Source organism: Podarcis tiliguerta (assembly GCF_965153285.1).
Source record: "Podarcis tiliguerta genome assembly, chromosome: 9".
NCBI classification, from domain to species: Eukaryota; Metazoa; Chordata; class Lepidosauria; order Squamata; family Lacertidae; genus Podarcis; species Podarcis tiliguerta.
In genome coordinates, this window is record NC_139542.1 from 44,837,795 (window position 1) to 44,854,777 (window position 16,983).

The 16,983-nt window shown below is 43.5% G+C and overlaps 2 protein-coding genes across 5 annotated transcripts in view; one reads left to right on the forward strand and one right to left on the reverse strand.

The window, feature by feature from the left end:
• Nucleotides 1–1,012: 1,012 nt before the first annotated feature.
• Nucleotides 1,013–11,141, reverse strand: LOC310685394 (uncharacterized protein). Its single transcript, XM_083457691.1, has 3 exons — nucleotides 10,114–11,141; nucleotides 6,102–6,275; nucleotides 1,013–1,250 (listed from the first exon to the last, which is right to left on the reverse strand). Exons 1-3 carry the CDS (start codon nucleotides 10,223–10,225, stop codon nucleotides 1,210–1,212), a joined length of 327 nt encoding a protein of 108 aa, XP_083313817.1. The 5' UTR covers nucleotides 10,226–11,141; the 3' UTR covers nucleotides 1,013–1,209.
• Nucleotides 11,142–11,868: 727 nt separating this feature from the next.
• The window catches only part of GALNTL6 (polypeptide N-acetylgalactosaminyltransferase like 6), a 432,117-nt gene continuing 427,002 nt past the window's right edge, over nucleotides 11,869–16,983 (forward strand). The window contains exons 1-2 of one of the 4 annotated variants that reach the window (XM_083457344.1): nucleotides 11,869–12,245; nucleotides 13,467–13,799. In XM_083457344.1, the coding sequence (XP_083313470.1) occupies nucleotides 13,662–13,799 (138 nt within the window). In that variant the 5' untranslated portion in view covers nucleotides 11,869–12,245; nucleotides 13,467–13,661. Of the gene's footprint in view, nucleotides 12,246–12,441; nucleotides 12,625–12,792; nucleotides 13,027–13,466; nucleotides 13,800–16,983 lie in introns of those variants that run through there. The other 3 variants (XM_083457342.1, XM_083457343.1, XM_083457341.1) reach the window with 3 other exon arrangements.

Genomic DNA, 16,983 nt, shown 5'->3' on the forward strand with positions numbered 1-16,983 from the left:
CTTAGTGAGAGTGAAAGGATAATGGGTCTTCTTTCTTTTCCCATGGTGAGCCCAAAGGAGAGAATATGTTGGCACATTTAACCAGCTGGGACAATGAATTGAGCTTCTGGACTTCTCTTTTATATGATCTTTTAGCAGTCAACCCTATACCCAAGAAACTGGCATAAAGGAAGCTAGTAAGTTGAATCGGCATAAAGTTGCACCAGATTTGAAAACCATTTAGCAGTGCTACTACTGCTTCTGTGTCTAAGTCTGGAAGAGGGAAAACTTCAAAATAATGTTTTATGCTGGATTTCCAGGTCACATGACTGAGCTGTATAGGCTTAATATCCAGCCTAAGTACCCCATCTCTTGTCCTACCCCAGGCCCCCACAGCGCCCCTCCAGCCTCAGCCATGCCAAGATTAGCAAATTATGCCAGCATAAATTTGCCTGAGCCAGGGTTGAGGACTAGCCACTGAGGACACCTGTGCCTGCAGTGACACAGCTGGATCTAGGAGCACCCCTAGACTACACACCTGCTCCTTCAGGAAGTGTGCAAGCCCATCCAGGGCAGGCAACTGACCAACTTCCTGCACCCAGGAGCAACTCACTAACAGCATGTCTGCCTTGCCAGGATTCAAATTCAGTTTGTTAACCCTCATCCAGCCCACTTCTGCACCCAGGTACTGGCCCAAGACCTGCCCAGGCACTCTCCATTCAGATGTTGCAGTTGCAATATATAGATAAAATTGGTATTGATATATAACTTTAACTGGGATACATGTGAAAACCTCACATTTATATATTTGCCAATATATAAACTGCTTCAGAACCAAAAGCTACTAAAGTGATGTACAATAATAAAAAAAAAAGGTAAAATCCAAAACATTAGAAACTCAGTAAACTGAAAGCAATTAAACCTTTTCTACAACTGTACAATTGTCAGATACTGATCCCCAATGCAGAGCATATGTTTGGTTGTTTTCATTTAAAATTGTTTGATGTAAAAAAACAGCAAGGACATTTATAAAATTAAACCAATACAATAAATTATATGAACAAAGTTCAGTGGAGGCAGTACTATGGATAAGTTTTTACCAATCAGCGGAACACCTTTATAGCGGCTTCCCAAATCTCTGAGGGGAGGTTGTTCCATGATGTGGAGGCCACCACAGAAAAGCTCTTCTTGTAAGTTGTCATGGGATGTGTTTTGAGGGGTGCAATACAGCTAGAAGAGCCTCCAGTTATGACGGCAGTGAATGGGCTGGCCTATGTGAAAGAAGAAATTCTCAGATAGGTTAGTTCCAAGATATCTGGAGCTTTGTAATTCAACAACAAAACCTTAAAGCTGGCTCTGAAGCAAATAGGCAGCCAGTGCAATCCCTTTAGCACAGGTGCAACAAGTGTTTGCTCCACTAAGCATCCTAGCTGCTCCGTTTTGCACAAGCTGCAGCTTCTAGACCGACCACAAGGGCAGCCCTACATAGAACAGCATGCAATACAGAAGGATGCAGCTTTGATGTGCATGCCAAGCCCTCCCTGGCCTGCTTGCTTCAATGAAGGCATCAGTTCCTGATGGAAATAACTGGTCATTGGAAATCTTGATTCGACAGGTGCTCTGTTATGCATGAAGAGAAACATGGCATGCCAGCTTTCTATCAGGGAAACAATTTTTGAAAATAACTATCCCATTATTTTTTTTAAAAAAAAAATGAAATACATGGGTCGCCACAAAAATGATTTGGCAATCAATATTGCCTCTTTGCTAGCTTTACAGAGGTAAACTTTTAAATAAAAAAAAATAGCTAGCTTTATTTTCAAGAGCCTTTAAAAAAAAAGTCTTACATATTTGTATAATTTCCTTTACGTATCCATTTAAAAATAAAACAACAACTTTAAGGAATGCAAGACATGATCAATATTAATCTAAAAGTGTGGGAATTTCCCCCATCACATGAACTTTCCTATTTAGATACAGTACTCTCTTTATATCTTTTAAAAAGCTGATCAATTATAATTAATTATTGTAGTATTATTTCAGCTGCAAAAAGAAAATAAGGCGGGCGGTGTTACTTTTAGGCATCCTTACATAACAGATCCAGTAATTTATCTGTATATTTCCTAACAGAATAACTGCATATTATCAGAATATTGTTTGGTGGGTTTGGTTGGGGGTTTATTTGAGAAACAATCGTAAAGAGATACCTTTGGCTCCACCATGGAGCTGGCTTGTGTAACTGCAGCTGAAATTCTCATCAAATAGCATTAATCTTATTTACAGCAACTGATGTGTTTTGAACTAAAAATGTTCCTTCTGCCCCACCCACCTCAAAAAACCTATTTGTATCACAGAGAAAACTGTGATACACAGCCATTCAGTATTTTTAAAGCACACACAAGTTATATGCACAAACAAACTGGAAACTGTGCTTCTATAATCAAAGGCATGGGTAGGCAAACTAAGGCCCAGGGACCAGATCTGGCCCAATTGCCTTCCAAATCCAGCCCGCGGGTGGTCCGGGAATCAGCGTGTTTTTACAGAAGTAAAATGTGTCTTTTTATTTAAAATGCACCTCTGGGTTATTTGTGGGGCCTGCCTGGTGTTTTTACATGAGTAGAATGTGTGCTTTTATTTAAAATGCATCTCTGGTTATTTGTGGGGCATAGGAATTCGTTCATTTCCCCCCAAAAAATATAGTCCAGCCCCCCACAAGGTCTGAGGGACATTGGACCGGCCCCCTGCTGAAGAAGTTTGCTGACCTCTGATCAAAGGGCTATAAATGTCATTTGAAAATGAATATGTTTTTGATGTCTTAATTTGAAGACCCAGATTGGATGAAGAACAAACATACCTACATACCTACATACATACAGGTACTTAAGAATTTAAATGAAGTTGTGGTCTGAAGAGCAGACTTTTTCTATTTCTCCAAAGGACACCTCTAATTTTTAGATAACACCCCCTGCCCCCATTTGAGCACATTGTGGACTTATCATGATGGAGAGATTGATTGTACTTTCCAGAATGTAACTTAATTCATTCAAATAATTTTTACCAGCAGCTTTTCAGAAAGCAGCTTTCAGCATCTATAATCATTTGTCACAAGCATTTACCCACAGTGCGTTTCACACTTGGCATCTCTTGGCATCTGTTTTCCAACAAGACAGACGAAGCTTCAGATGAGACATCTTCAACACTATCCCCAAACACATGCCGCCCTCACATGTCATCATAATTTATTATTTAGTGGCAAAATGCCTATCATCATTACACGTTTGTGTGGAGGGAGGGCTTGTATATTGCAAAGGGCTCTGGAGGTACAGTGGATATTCATGCCCTTCAAGAATCCTTGGGCTACCTGCAGAATTATGGGCAGAAAAGACCACCTAGTTTTACAGGTGGAGTGGAAACTTTGCACCAAGCACCTAAGTGTGTCCCACGAGTGAATGGCTACCACTTACCTGCTTATATTATAGGCAAAGTAAAGGGATGTGCTTAAGGTCACAACTGGGTGTGGGACTAAATTTGTTCTCAACCTTCAGTAACGGGAGGGGTATAAATAATAATAATAATGGTCATCATCGTAATAACAATCATTATCATTATCATTATACCTGCAACTATTGAGAATCCAGCCTGCTTCTATCGCACTCTGCATTCTGTTTCCTGGTCACCCAGGAGCAGGTGGTAAAGACAGGGATCTCTCTTGGCCATAAAGGTAAAGGTAAAGGGACCCCTGACCATTAGGTCCAGTCGTGGCTGACTCTGGGGTTGCGGTGCTCATCTCAATTTACTGGCCGAGGGAGCCGGTGTACAGCTTCTGGGTCATGTGGCCAGCATGACTAAGCCTCTTCTGGCGAGCCAGAGCAGCGCACGGAAATGCTGTTTACCTTCCCGCCGGAGCGGTACCTATTTATCTACTTGCACTTTGACGTGCTTTCAAACTGCAAGGTTGGCAGGAGCAGGGACCGAACAACGGGAGCTCACCCCGTCGCGGGGATTTGAACTGCCGACCTTCTGATCGGCAAGTCCTAGGCTCTGTGGTTTAATCCACAGCGCCACCCGCGTCCCTCTCTTGGCCATACTTGGAGGTTAAACCTGGGACCTTCTGCTTGAAAAGCATGTGCTCTACCACTGACTTCTGACTCCTTCGTATGAATTCTTGCCTGCAAGAAATTGTTTATTTAGTTAAAAATGTCCAACATTCAACCACAGAAGTAATATTTTAAAGGGGGGAAATCCACTCTTTCCCTAAAAGCCAGCATTTATTTTTAATTTTTTTGCCTATTCTACCGCTGTTCCTGACAGCTAGGTCCAGCTTTGTTCACCTCTGAAGGAGCAACTGTTTCAAGCATCTTGTTTTCCATTTATTCACTGGAATGCCTTCTATGTATTTTCATCTAATTGGTTCCACAACCTACGCAGCAACCCAAGATCTCTGCAAACATACATGGTAACAAACACAAGCACCCACACTGCTGCAATCTGGACGCAAAGCTCACAGTTCCTCGACTTCTTTGCAGTAAGTAACACAACACCTAATATCTACCAGGTGCTATTATTGTACAATAATTAAAAGTAATAACAAGGCCGTGCCTGTGGGCTTTTAATACAATTAAGGACATGAAGCATCGCAGGGAAGGTAGAGGTTAAGTATCTGAACACTGGGTACGATGGAGAAATTCAGAAAGAGAAAGAGAAAAGGCTGAAAGGGAGAACATCTCATTCCAGCAGGTAACTAGGCATCAGTCTGTCCAGCCATTAGTGTCTGTAAAGCTTTTAGCGAGGTCAAACTGTTCGTTGGTTTTTTCATTCTTCCATCATTTATCCTTTGACCCCCCCCCCCCACACACTCCACAAAGGCAACACTTTTGAATTTTAGTGAAATTGTTACAGGGAGGAGAGGTTATTCCTGAACAGTGATAAATCTGAAAATGGTACAGTATTACCATCTGCTGCCCTTCAGATGATTTCCTTCATTTATGCTTACAGGGTGTTTCTTCACAATAGCGAAGCCACAGACAGGGAAATGGAATAATACACACTGATTTCTTTTAAAAGTAAGAGAGTGAGCAGCCAACTGAAGCACTGCAGACATCCTCCCTGGCTTCCAACGTTTACAAGAAAACCCGGCCAAGGACATCATGGAGGTTTTGAGGAAGGGAAGGCAGCTGGGAAGACTGCAGAATGCAGATCACCCGACGACAGATTATTTGTCAAATGTAAGAGAAGACACTTTCCAAACAACTCAAAAGTAGGGCACAGCAACAAAACAACAACAAAACCCTGCACCCCCACCCATGGAAATTTTCACCAAAATTTTCCCTCCTCTTAGAAAATAAATTCTTTTCTCATTAATTGACAAAGAATGGTTGAAAAAGCACAGAACAAGCATAGAACTAGATTTCTTTTTTTAAGGTAGAAGATTTCTCCTGATAGATGAAACACCCTTGTATTGTGGAGCAAGCATGACTGCCGTTGTGTATTCAGCAAGAGTGACAACTTCTGTGTGGAACCAGTTGCAAGGAGTTGTGTGATGAGAGGAATGGTATCTGGATGGCAGGAAAGCTTGTTTTCTATGGCAACTGTGTTCACAATCCACACTGCCTTTTGCACAACTACTTTGCTGTTAGATTCCACACCTTATACGTCACACCACTCTTTTCACCACCTCTACAGATGGTGGAAAAAGAAATAACGGCACTTGGATGTAAACCAAGAATAAAGCATCATATGCAAGATCAGATAAATAATGAACAATTGCAGGTTACCTAAAATGTTTTTTTTTAATGACACACACACACACACAGAGAGAGAGAGAGAGAGAGAGAGAGAGAGAGAGAACTAGCTGTGAAATCTTACCAGAGAATATTAAGTACAACATATATATTGTGAGTGCGCAGAAATGAGTCTCAGTATAGATCATGAGATCTGCTATGATAGCAAAGCATGTCACTCTCCAACACTTGAATACATCAAGAAGACACAGAAGAGCTTCTGAAACTGGCAGTCAAATAATGAAAAGTACCAAATAGGCGTGATACTACCATAAACATCTGGTTTGAATTCTTAAGGCTCCCAATTTCCCTCCCTTGACCTCCATTTCTGGCTAGCCTTACCTTTCTTTTCCTGTTCCTCTCCTCCTACTTCCTCTGTTTCTCCATTTGTCTCACTACCCTTCTCTTTTTCTGCGTTAGGAAGGAGGAACCTGTGGCCAGTCTTCAGGGAAAACATTCTAGTAGGGGCAGGGTGAGGATTCCCCTTCACTTTCCTCTGCTTCAACACACCCATTCCTACAGATGCAAAGGAGAAGAGGGCATCAAGGCTTCATTACAGGTGAGTTATACACACTGCACTTACTCGTTAAAAGGATTCACAAAGCACTTCACAACAAATGTTTCCAAACTGATGTACAATGCAAATATGAAAGTAACAACACGTGTAGCAACAATTAAGTATGCATACATGACAGCCTTGACAACACACAATTGTAAGATGCCATATACTATGCAATATAAAATGGCAGAGTCACTCTTTGATAGGAAGCTGATTCCACAGAGTTGGGAGCTGTAACACTAAAAGCCCAGCTTCTAGTTGATGTCAGGCATACAGTACTTCTGGGACATATGGGACTCTTAACAACACTCCAACAGAGAAATGCAATTACTGGGCAGGGACACATGGGGCAAGGCAGTCCCTCACATAACCTTGGTTGTCAAACATGCTTAGTAAATAGACAAAAAACCTGGTTACATTCATGCATAGGGAACCTTTCACCTTTTTCCTTCTAGCCAAGGGATTTCTTTTGCATGTTAAGTAAACCACAGCTTATTTGTAGCTTCATCATATGATGTACGGTAGATCAGGGGTGCAGAACCTGAAAATATTTCTCCTAGATTGGAAAAAGCTTGTGGAGCTGAGGCACCTGTGTGTTCTAAGCTGCCATGCTCCACAGTCAGGAATGAGGGCTGCTAACTGCACGAGGATGCATGAGCCAAGGCACTGACTAGAAGATTCCACCCAAGTAATATTCCGTTGGTTAATAGCCACCAATCCTGGTTGCTATGCTTTCTAGTATAAAGCTAGCCTTATTCCCAGTTTTCAGACACATCCTCCTACAACCACATGGTGTGTGATATCTCTGTAACATCTTGAGTTTACCTCTTCTGTGTTCAATGTTTTGTTTGTGGGTGGTTGGGCATTAGAGCTGGGATAGGTTAGCTTTGCTGATTTATTCTAGTTTATAACTCCCAATTGTATTATTCAATTGCAATTTTTAAATGGTGTTGCTTATTTGTATTTGGGTTCTCTTCGTTACTTGCTCTTTTTACTTGCTCAATAAATCTGTTTCCTTTATAATTCAGTCTATGTCTTCCTGGGTAAAGCCTTGGTACTGAACCCAGTTCTTGCTTCCTGGTTACTGGCCCTGTATAATTTTGTTAGCTACCAGCTCAGGAAACATGATCTCCCCCCCCCCCCAAGCTCTTTTTTCTCTGGGCTCTTAGTGGTGTTTGGTAAGGTCTGGAGGTCTCCTCACCCAGGCTGGTTAGACAGAGGGAGCGGCAGCAGAGTCTCATGCAGGAAAGGTGTTGGACCCTGTGTATTTGGCAACTGCTGAGTCACCAAGGATGGGATCCTGGGTTTGGGGAGCAAGTTCTTGACAGCCTTGCTTCATACCTTTGTTGAGCGCTTTCCCTGTGGTAGAGGGGAAATGCCACACAGGGGAAATGATCTGTGAGCCCAGGAAGATACTGAGGAATGTTCTATGAATTTAGGTGCTGGATAAAAAGAGAGTAAGTTGCAAATTACAGGTTGATGGGAGTTATAGTCCAGTATTTGGAGGGCCATAGGTTAGCCCCCCCTCGATTCAGAGGCATCTGCTGCAAAGTGTTGGACTAGCCCAACCTTCCCCAACCTTGTTTTCTGCAGATGACTGGAATAACCCCAGCCAGTATTTTCAGTAGTCAGGGATGATAGGAATGCACTCCAAGTCAACCAGACTGGGGAATAGGACTACACTGTCCCTTTGTCCAATTCATCAAGGTAATTCCTTTTCTATTAACACTGTCACAGAATAGCTTTTATTACTCTGTTTATATTTTGCTACTTTACTAATATTTCAGTTGATTCTCTTTTGAAAATCATGAATAGTTTAGTAATTGCGCAAAGCCTAACTTGTATATTTGCACGTTGTCTAGGCAACCACTTTGAACAGCAGCCACCCATCACTCGTTGTTCAACCCAGTAATGATTAAGACTCTTGTAGAGTAGACTATCATTATACCTCATACACATGGGACATAGTAGGGAGAACTGACTTGTTGAATGTCATTTATACCTTTTTTAAAAATCAGTATTTTCCATAACTTTTATAAAGCCATTAATGAGGTAATTATCATCGATATCAGACAGCAGAACCACAAATATGGTGACATAACATTCCACTACGTGGTTGTAATGTCCCCAACAGTTTATTCTGTATTTATTCCATAATGACATAACAAACAGACTAGGATTGGTGACGGATGTTCCCCTTCACATGAAAGGCACGAGAGGCCCATGTTGATCAAAATGACTCACACTGACTAAACCTGAATGCTCTGTACTGATTAACAGGATCAAAAGCTTCCTGCATGTTGTCTCAGGACCTTAGCATATGCTTGCTGCTTTCTCTCCTAGCTGGAAAGCTGTTGACATCAGATTTTTGCCACAGAGGAGAAATGTGTCTGTATTGAAATGAAGTCCATCTGGGTCCAGTCACACAGTATAAAAGTGTGTAATTAATACACACATACAAACTTGCTATTCCGTTCATTGACACCCAAGAATGAAGACACCATTTTGGTTTTAGGCTGCACACACACAATACATTTAAAGCATACCCCCCACGCCTCCAAAAAAATAATTCCAGAAAGTTTAGTCTACCCTACACCATAGCTGTCAACCTTCCCTTTTTTGCGGGAAATTCCCTTATTCCAGAGCCGTTTCCCGCTGCTATCCCGGATTGTTAGATATCCTGTAGACTGTCCCCAGGACTAGTGAGGCTGCTGATCCCTTATTTTCGAGGCTGCTGATCCCATATTTTCAAATCTGAAAGTTGACAGCTATGCCCTTCACAGAGCTGCATTTTGAAACACCCTTTGGATTGGGTATGTGTATGTGCACACACACACACTTTAAATGTATGGTGTTTACACAGCCTACATCTTTTCCAGTAGAGAGAAACTTCTGTTACTTTCAATGTAAGGAAGCGGGTAGCATGGGAAACTGCTTGTGTGAAGTCAGATCATGGGTCTATTGTCTAGAGAAGCTCTCCATGGACAGGAGTCTTCCCCAGCTCTAGCTAGAGATGTTGGTGACTGAATTGAGGAACTTCTGCATTCAAAGCATGTGCTCTGCAACTCAGCCTTCCCCTTCACTGCAGCATATTTGGCGATATGTGTAATTCAGAGGATCTACAACCAGTGTCATGATCAGTACCCCCCTCCCCCGACCCGGCTTCTTTCAGATGTCCTTTAGGCAGGAATTTGCTAAATTCATTCTGCACAGTTCAAGTAACATAATTGATTTTGTTCTATCATTGTTCCATTATCTTTTTAAATGGGGATAGTGTTGCGGAGGATTGACAACAGAGATATTTTCATTTGCAGGATGGAGAATGCTTGCTCTACATTCTTATACATGTTGCTTTATACAGGGAAAGAGAAAAGGAAACAAAATAGCCACATGGTATGCTGATACAACATGGATATGCCACCATCACAGAAGACATAATGCTCCCGTAAAAACACCTTAATAGCAGCTAAAAAGACACATGGGGCTTCTGCACTAAGTTATTCTACTATGGCAGGAATGTATTTTACACCCCTCAGCTAATTTGAAAAAGATTTCATGTACTGTACCTGTACATTTTGTGTATGTGTTTTGTGTGTTTGCTCAATTAGTCCCTGTAATCTCTCATGTTTCTGACCAACTTTAAGGTACATTTCAACATAATCCTGAATGAATGAGATTTTGTCCAGGGAACTTGGTAGTAGGAATCAGAAAGTACAGTAGAGATCTAATTACTACCAACTGTAATCATTGCCAAATACAACATATGTACTTAAGGAAATCACATGGAAAACTCACCAGCACTACAGAACTCAAAAGCACACAAACATTCTTCAGTGAGGAAAAGATTTGTTAAGTGGGATGGTGATCCCAGAGGTGTAGGGTAGTTCCAGGTGCAACAAAGATCCATGTTAATTTCACGCTTGAAGTGTTACACATGAGTAGTCATTGTTATGTCCATTTCATCTCTGAAGAGCTTCCTTCCAATTCCTCTATGTCTGGGGGTCATGAACATGCCATTAAGATAATGCACAGTGGACCTTATTTCTCATAGTTGTTGTGAGGATAAGTTGTGAAAGGGATAAATCACGAGTCTCTATTCCTTCATAACCACTGGATAGATGAAAGCACGGAGACTCACTTTGATTGTGTTTACATGCTACAGGAAATGGTTTACTTTGAATGAGTAGTGCTTATTTTTGGATTGCAATTGTGTTACCAGTTGTGGTTTGTTTGGAAGAAACAAGTTCACATGTTATGGTAAGCCAAAGCTTGTGGCTGTTGTATTTGGCTACAGGGCAGGAGGAGTGGAATGAGATGGCATTATGGTTTACTACGACATGCAAACGTGATGGGAGTCAGATCTTGCAAATATTACAAGTGGTGAAGAGAATGAGATCTTGCAAATATGACTACCAAGACAAGAATTGCTCCCCACAGGCAAACCATCTGCAACAGCTTCCCCATGGTGACTACAATCTGTTCCCAGATCCATAGTGGCTTTTGAAGACCAACCTTGCAGTCCAGGAATCCAACCACCATACCCAAATTTTCCCAACATACATGTCTAACCTCTTAGAATATTCCATAACCTCCCCGAACAACCTGATTCATTACTGGTCTGCTTTTCTACAGATGTGATTTTTGAATGACATAGCAACTGTATTTGTCCATGTTCCATTTTCTGCCATTAGAAGGGCACTGTGCAAAGACCCAAATGCAACTGGAGTTGCAGCAGTGCCAAACACACTAGCGGCTGCATTTCTTCTGTTGCCCCCCATCCCCTTTGGCCTCAACTCTTTAGTAAAGCCAATAAGTATACTGCCATACAAACTGCAGCTCAGGAGCTGCCTCTTGGCGGTTTACATGATGGAATTATTCCCATTTGGGAACATACATAGGGGCATAGCTGTCAACTTTTCCCTTTTCTTGCGAGGAATCCTATTTGGAATAAGGGTATTTCCCTTAAAATGGGAAACATTGACAGCTATGCAAAGGGGCAGATTTTTTTCTGTATTTGGAGCTCATCCTTCCTCCCAGGTGCTCTGGTTGGCACCCACCCATCACTCCTGCCCATTTCATTGCCCCCAACAATCCTGCAAGGTAGAGCACGCTGAGAGACCACGCCAAGGTCACCCAGAAAGGTGTCTTTGGTGGCTGGATTGGAACCCAGATCTCCGTGCTCCTGGCCCAGCAACGAAAACCAATACACCACACTGGCTTTTAAAGATATCGTCCTTCTTGGCTTCTTCTAGCCTTTGTTTCTCGCGTGGACAATTCTAGCATGTCAACCCCTCCCCTTAAGTGGTACAGTCCAGGCACAGGCTTAAGCCGCTTACCACCCTCACCTGAAACTAGGCCCTCGCCCAAGTGATCCTGAGCAGGAGCCGGCGGAAGCCTCTTTCTTCGTGAAAAGATACGGAGCTTCGGCCGGGTCCTCGCTGGCCTCCTAGCCCAACTTTTATTTTGGGTACTCTTCAGCTGCGCATGGTCCCCTCAGACCCGGCCTCTCTGGGTCGCGTCGCCTCCGTCGGCTTCGCCCTAGTGCCAACTTGCCCGGGGCCATGACGCACCACCAGGCCCCCCTCGGGCGTAGAATTCCCCGTTCACCTGGCGGAGGCGGCTGCGGGAGAGAGCGCGCGGCTGAGCGCGGCCGCCGGGGAGACTCCGCGCAGGAAGCCGCCCTGCCTCTCCGCCGGCAACGGGCTCCGCCACCGTCGCCTCTTCCTCCGCCGCCTCTGTCGCGCCCCCTCCCCTTTCTGCGCGCCTTGTCGGAGAAGCCAGCTTGCCGCTGCTGCTGCTGCCGCTGCCGCCAGCGCTCAACTGATCATGAAGGAACAAGAGGAGACGAAGGAGGAGGAGGAGGAGGAGACCAGCAGCCCCGGAGGAAAGCGCTGCTCCTGCTCAGCCGCGGCTGCTCCTGCTCTGGGGTGGGCAGCTCTGGACTGGGGGGATCAGGTGAGAGGCGGCTGCTGCGGGGCGCGCCGGCTCTCCAGGGAGGGAGGCTCCGAAGGGCGGGCTCGCCACCCGCCAGCCCAAGCCCCAATTCCGGGAATTAGGATCTCCCGCACGTGTGTGCCGCCCGCCAGTATTTTGTCGGATGGGAGGCAAGGGGAAGAGGCGGCTGGGCCAATAGGGGAGGGGGTCTTTCTTGCCCACCTTCCGCCCACTTTTCCACATCGCCTTGGATCCCGATGTGGGGGGCTGCCGCATCAGCCGGGCGCGTTGTGGTCTCCTCGTCTCCCAGCTTCAAGACGATGCTCTAAAAATGTTCCGCTGCTGAAGAATGGTAACCTGATGAGTGCAATGGTGTGATTTGTTTTTATTTTGCCCTGGATGCTTCTCTTGCTTCTCTCTCTCTCTCTCTCTCTCCCTCCCTCTCTCTCTCACACACACACTCAGCAATAGTCTGCACACCCCATTAGCCCTGCCTAGGAATGGATGGGGAGGAATAGTCTCCGAGCCAGACGGTCTGAGGGTGTGTGTGTGTGTGTGTGTTTGCGTGTTTGCGCGCTCTCTCTGTGTGTGTGTGTGTGAAGTCATGCCAACTGGAGTCTGCCGAAGCGCTTTCCCTTCTGCCAGCGAGGTTGCTGGGGAGGGAAGAAGAAAAGAGGGGCTGGTCTTTCCGGAGGAGGGATGGTGTGTGAGAGAGAGCAAGGGAGTTGGAAGATGTCTTTTCCAACTGCGAGTCCCCGTTGCGCGAGGTCCCAGGTAAGGCTGCACCTTGTGACCCATTTCATTGGTGGGAAAGGCGCGCACGCCGCGAACCGAGTTCCGGGAGCCCCTTGCCACTCGGGGAGAAATCTCTGCTCTGGCAGGAAAGAAGATCTTGCCAAGTGCTCCTCCCCCGCCTCGTCTCCTTAAATTCTGCCACTGGCGATGGAAGAATGGGTCACCCCCGAGTTGGGTGACTCAACTGCCTTCCCTACTTCCCCACCCCAATTGCTCTCTGTAACTTCTGGGCTTCGGCAGCGGCAGCTCTACAGCCAATCGTATCGACTCTATTGGTTGCGGGGGGGGGGGGGAGGTAAGGGGAAGGTACAGATCCATAGGCTTTTAGGATCTTTTCGGGCGATGGGGCAGGGCTGTGGCTGACAGGCTGTGTCAGAGAATAGCAGGAGTAACTCCTTGTCTTTTCCTTGGACCCTTAGATTACAGACTCCCCCCGTGAAGGGGTGACCAAGCTGGAGGCAGAGTTGAAGTTTCTGCTCACAGTTTGGGGGTGAATCGGTGAGACTGAGGAGCGCAAGAGGCAAGTCAAAGGGAGCTCTGGACCACGGAAGGAAAAAGCGGAGAGAAGGATACCCATCACCTCATTTCTTCTCTGGCATCCGTTGCCACTGGCCATGAAGAGGAAACAGAAAAGATTTCTGCAAATGACGTTGTTGTTCGTGGTGACTCTGATTTTCCTGCCCAACATCGGACTCTGGTCTCTGTACAGGGAAAGACACCTGGTGAAATCCACCATGCTGGGAGAGCAGCAGGTAAGCAGAAAGCAAAAGATCCAGAGCAGCCCGGAGCATAGAGAGTTTTCTTTTCTGTGTGTGTGTCTGTTAAGTGGAGAGTTAAAGCATCTGTTTAGTCGCCATAAAAAGCTGAATGGCTCTTAATTGTGATGCATCCTTTTAACTTGAGGCTCTTCCTCCGTGAATGCTGAACACAATCTAAAGACCCAATGAGGTAGAGGAGGATTTGGTACTAAGGTTTTCTGGAGGAAGGACAACTGTATTGTGAAGGGAGAAAGTTGGGAGAGGCTAATTTGTTGGATTTCCAAGAACAGTAATTGACTCTAGCCTGGGTGTGAGAGATGAAATTGAAGCCCACATCCCCTTCCCCAGCAGTGATCATAGCCCATGATCTGTAGTGAAGCTAAATTTGAACCACAAAGTTTGGGCATGGGTGTGCCTAGGTGTGTGCATAAGAAGTTTTCTCCTGATCAGAATTTTGCTATCAATTGTAAGGTCTAGAATGCAGTTGTGCCTAAGAAGTGTAATGTGGAATGAAAAAAATGCCATGATATGGTTTTAGAAATAGGTATACATGCCTCAGTATGGTCACATGATGATCATCAGCACTAATTTCATTTTTCATTGAACAAAATGTCTTATGGTTCTTATCTTTCAAACAATCCAATGAATAGATTATGCTGAGAGATTAGCCTTCTGGGGACTTGCAAAAGGCCATCTAGTAAAGTTCACAATTTTTCTTGCAGGAAACTTAGCATCCTATTTGATCAGTGCAGTCCTCTTCCTGCTAGAACCTGTTTCTCTCCCCACCCCACCCCCCAGTTTCCTACTGTTCCACTGACACTTCAAAGTGTCCAGGTTCCTTCTTTCACCAAATGTTGTTCTAGTAGTCAGACTTTATAGACAAAAGTATGCACACATACTCTCTGTTCGTGGACTGTTCTATCTGCTTGATGTCATAATGTGCTCCTAAGTACCTCTAGTTTATAGTCTTCGTCATCTGAGATTAACAGCAATTAATCTAACCTATATTTTTTGTCATAATTTTCAACTCATTAAGTTTATGTATGGCTCGTAAACCAAAATAAGACTTGCATTAAATTAAGTGCCTTTGAGAGAGTTGCTTTAATGCAAAACTTTAAATCATTGCTGCTGATAAATCAGGAATGGCTATATTTCACTTGCAAATATTGCTGTCGGCCTAACTGCAAATTGTTCCATATAGATTTCAAACATTTCACACATGCATATGGGTGAGAGATGCATGAAATAAAATAGAAATAGAAATATATGCTGTAGCCTGTTTATCACTTATAATGCACTGGGCAACAGCCATATATATTAACTGTTACTTTAATGTCCTTAATTTCAAGGGCCATCAATCAAAGTGTATTATATCTTTTCAACAGAGTGAATGTTTATAAATTAGTTTGATCAATGGAAGACACACTAATGCACATTCAATTGTTGATTGATAGCCTCCTGTTGACATTTGCTGTACACAGTTTCTATATATGTTAGGCTATGAAGTGCTCTGAATCAAGGCAGAGCTTTACACTTATAAAGCATCACTCTTTTTTTAGAAGACTGCTCCTTCATAAAATGATTGTAAGGTTTAACAGACTTTCACAGCACAATCCTCATGCTTACTTGGAAGCAACTCTCAGTCTGTTCAGTAGGGCTTACTCCCTGGTAAGTATGCCTAGTATTGCTGCTACAGAGCATACTATTCTTCTAAGGCTCAGTGTGTTTAACCATATTAAACTATAAATGGCTTTTAAAAAAAGTATAAGTAACTGCTTTTTTAGCAGTTGTTTGAAGGGATTTTGAGGTGAGAAATGCACATCTGAATGACTGATGCCCACTTTTGTGTTCTAGTTAACCGTCTGCCCAATCCTAGCCCTGCTTACACAGAAGTAAGTCCTGCTATGGTCAGTGGAGCTTACCCCTTGCTAAGTGTGCACAGAATTGCGGCTTAACACCTTACCTTGAGTGGAAGGAAGAGTTATGCCACAGCCCTAAGTGTGTTTGATCAGAAGCTGAGCCTCCTCAAGCTCAATGGGGCATACTAAAGAGTACATATGGAAAAGTAGGCTCAGAATTGGAACAGCAGATGAAGAGCAAAACAACAACAAGCAATAAAAACTTCCCTCTTAAAAATCAATGCATGGACAATGAGGAGATGAGCTCTGGAGTTCTAGGAGATCACTTGCTGGAACATGTAGGGTGAAATTAGCACTAATAAGGTCTTTAGAAATCACCCTGCTTGAGTAACTCTGTTCTTGGCTGTGCTGGGGAAGCAAGATTACCTCCCCATTAGTAAAACAAGACTTTTAACAAAATGTTTTGAGTGGGCCTTCACATCACACAAAATAGGATCTATACAGGCCTGTGATTCAGGTTTCAAATAAGTGGGCAAAAGAAATGTATTTATTGTAATAAGAGGGAACAGAATATCAAGTTGATGCTTGGTAGTGTGCATTTTGTGTGCAAGAGATGTGCTTTCCTGTGTTAATTATTAGTTCTACATCTCCTGCTTTTCAGCCAGATGTGCAAGAAATAGGGTGCAATAAACTTGGGTTCTAAGACTAGATATTACAGGGCATCATTTATAGTTCAGTCTCAGGAATATGTGCTTCAAGAAGTGGTGCCAACATTTCTTGAATAGTTTCTCCACCTCCCATTATACTGGTATTGTACTAAGAAGCTGTCTGGCTTTCACATTTAAATTCATTTGATCAAGTTCTAATCTGAATGGACCCGAGTCTGAGTGCAGCAAAACAGACTTTTTTTCAGCTTGATTAAAAGAATGTACTTTTGATATTTCAGATGGGTCTCTCACTAAAAGAAAAAGTATACCACATTTCAGTTATTTTTATGAGCGTGATTGCTATTTAAGATCAATCATATCCCTGGATTGGTTGGATTGGGAGTCACTTGTTCAGAGGGCCAAAACAAGTGTCTGTTATACTTGCTATTCATTGGCATTGCTTGGTGTAGGATTAACCTCACCCCATTTATTTCTATTAAGGACAATGAAGTTCTGTAGAGCCATCAGTCATTCTGCACATTATACCCTAGTTTGGCTTCTTGACACATTGACTGAAAACTTTATAAATATTTTCTATTTGTGAATGCTTTTTAATACAGAGAGGTCTTCAAATTGTTTTTGTTTAAAGTTTGCAATGTACACATACCATAG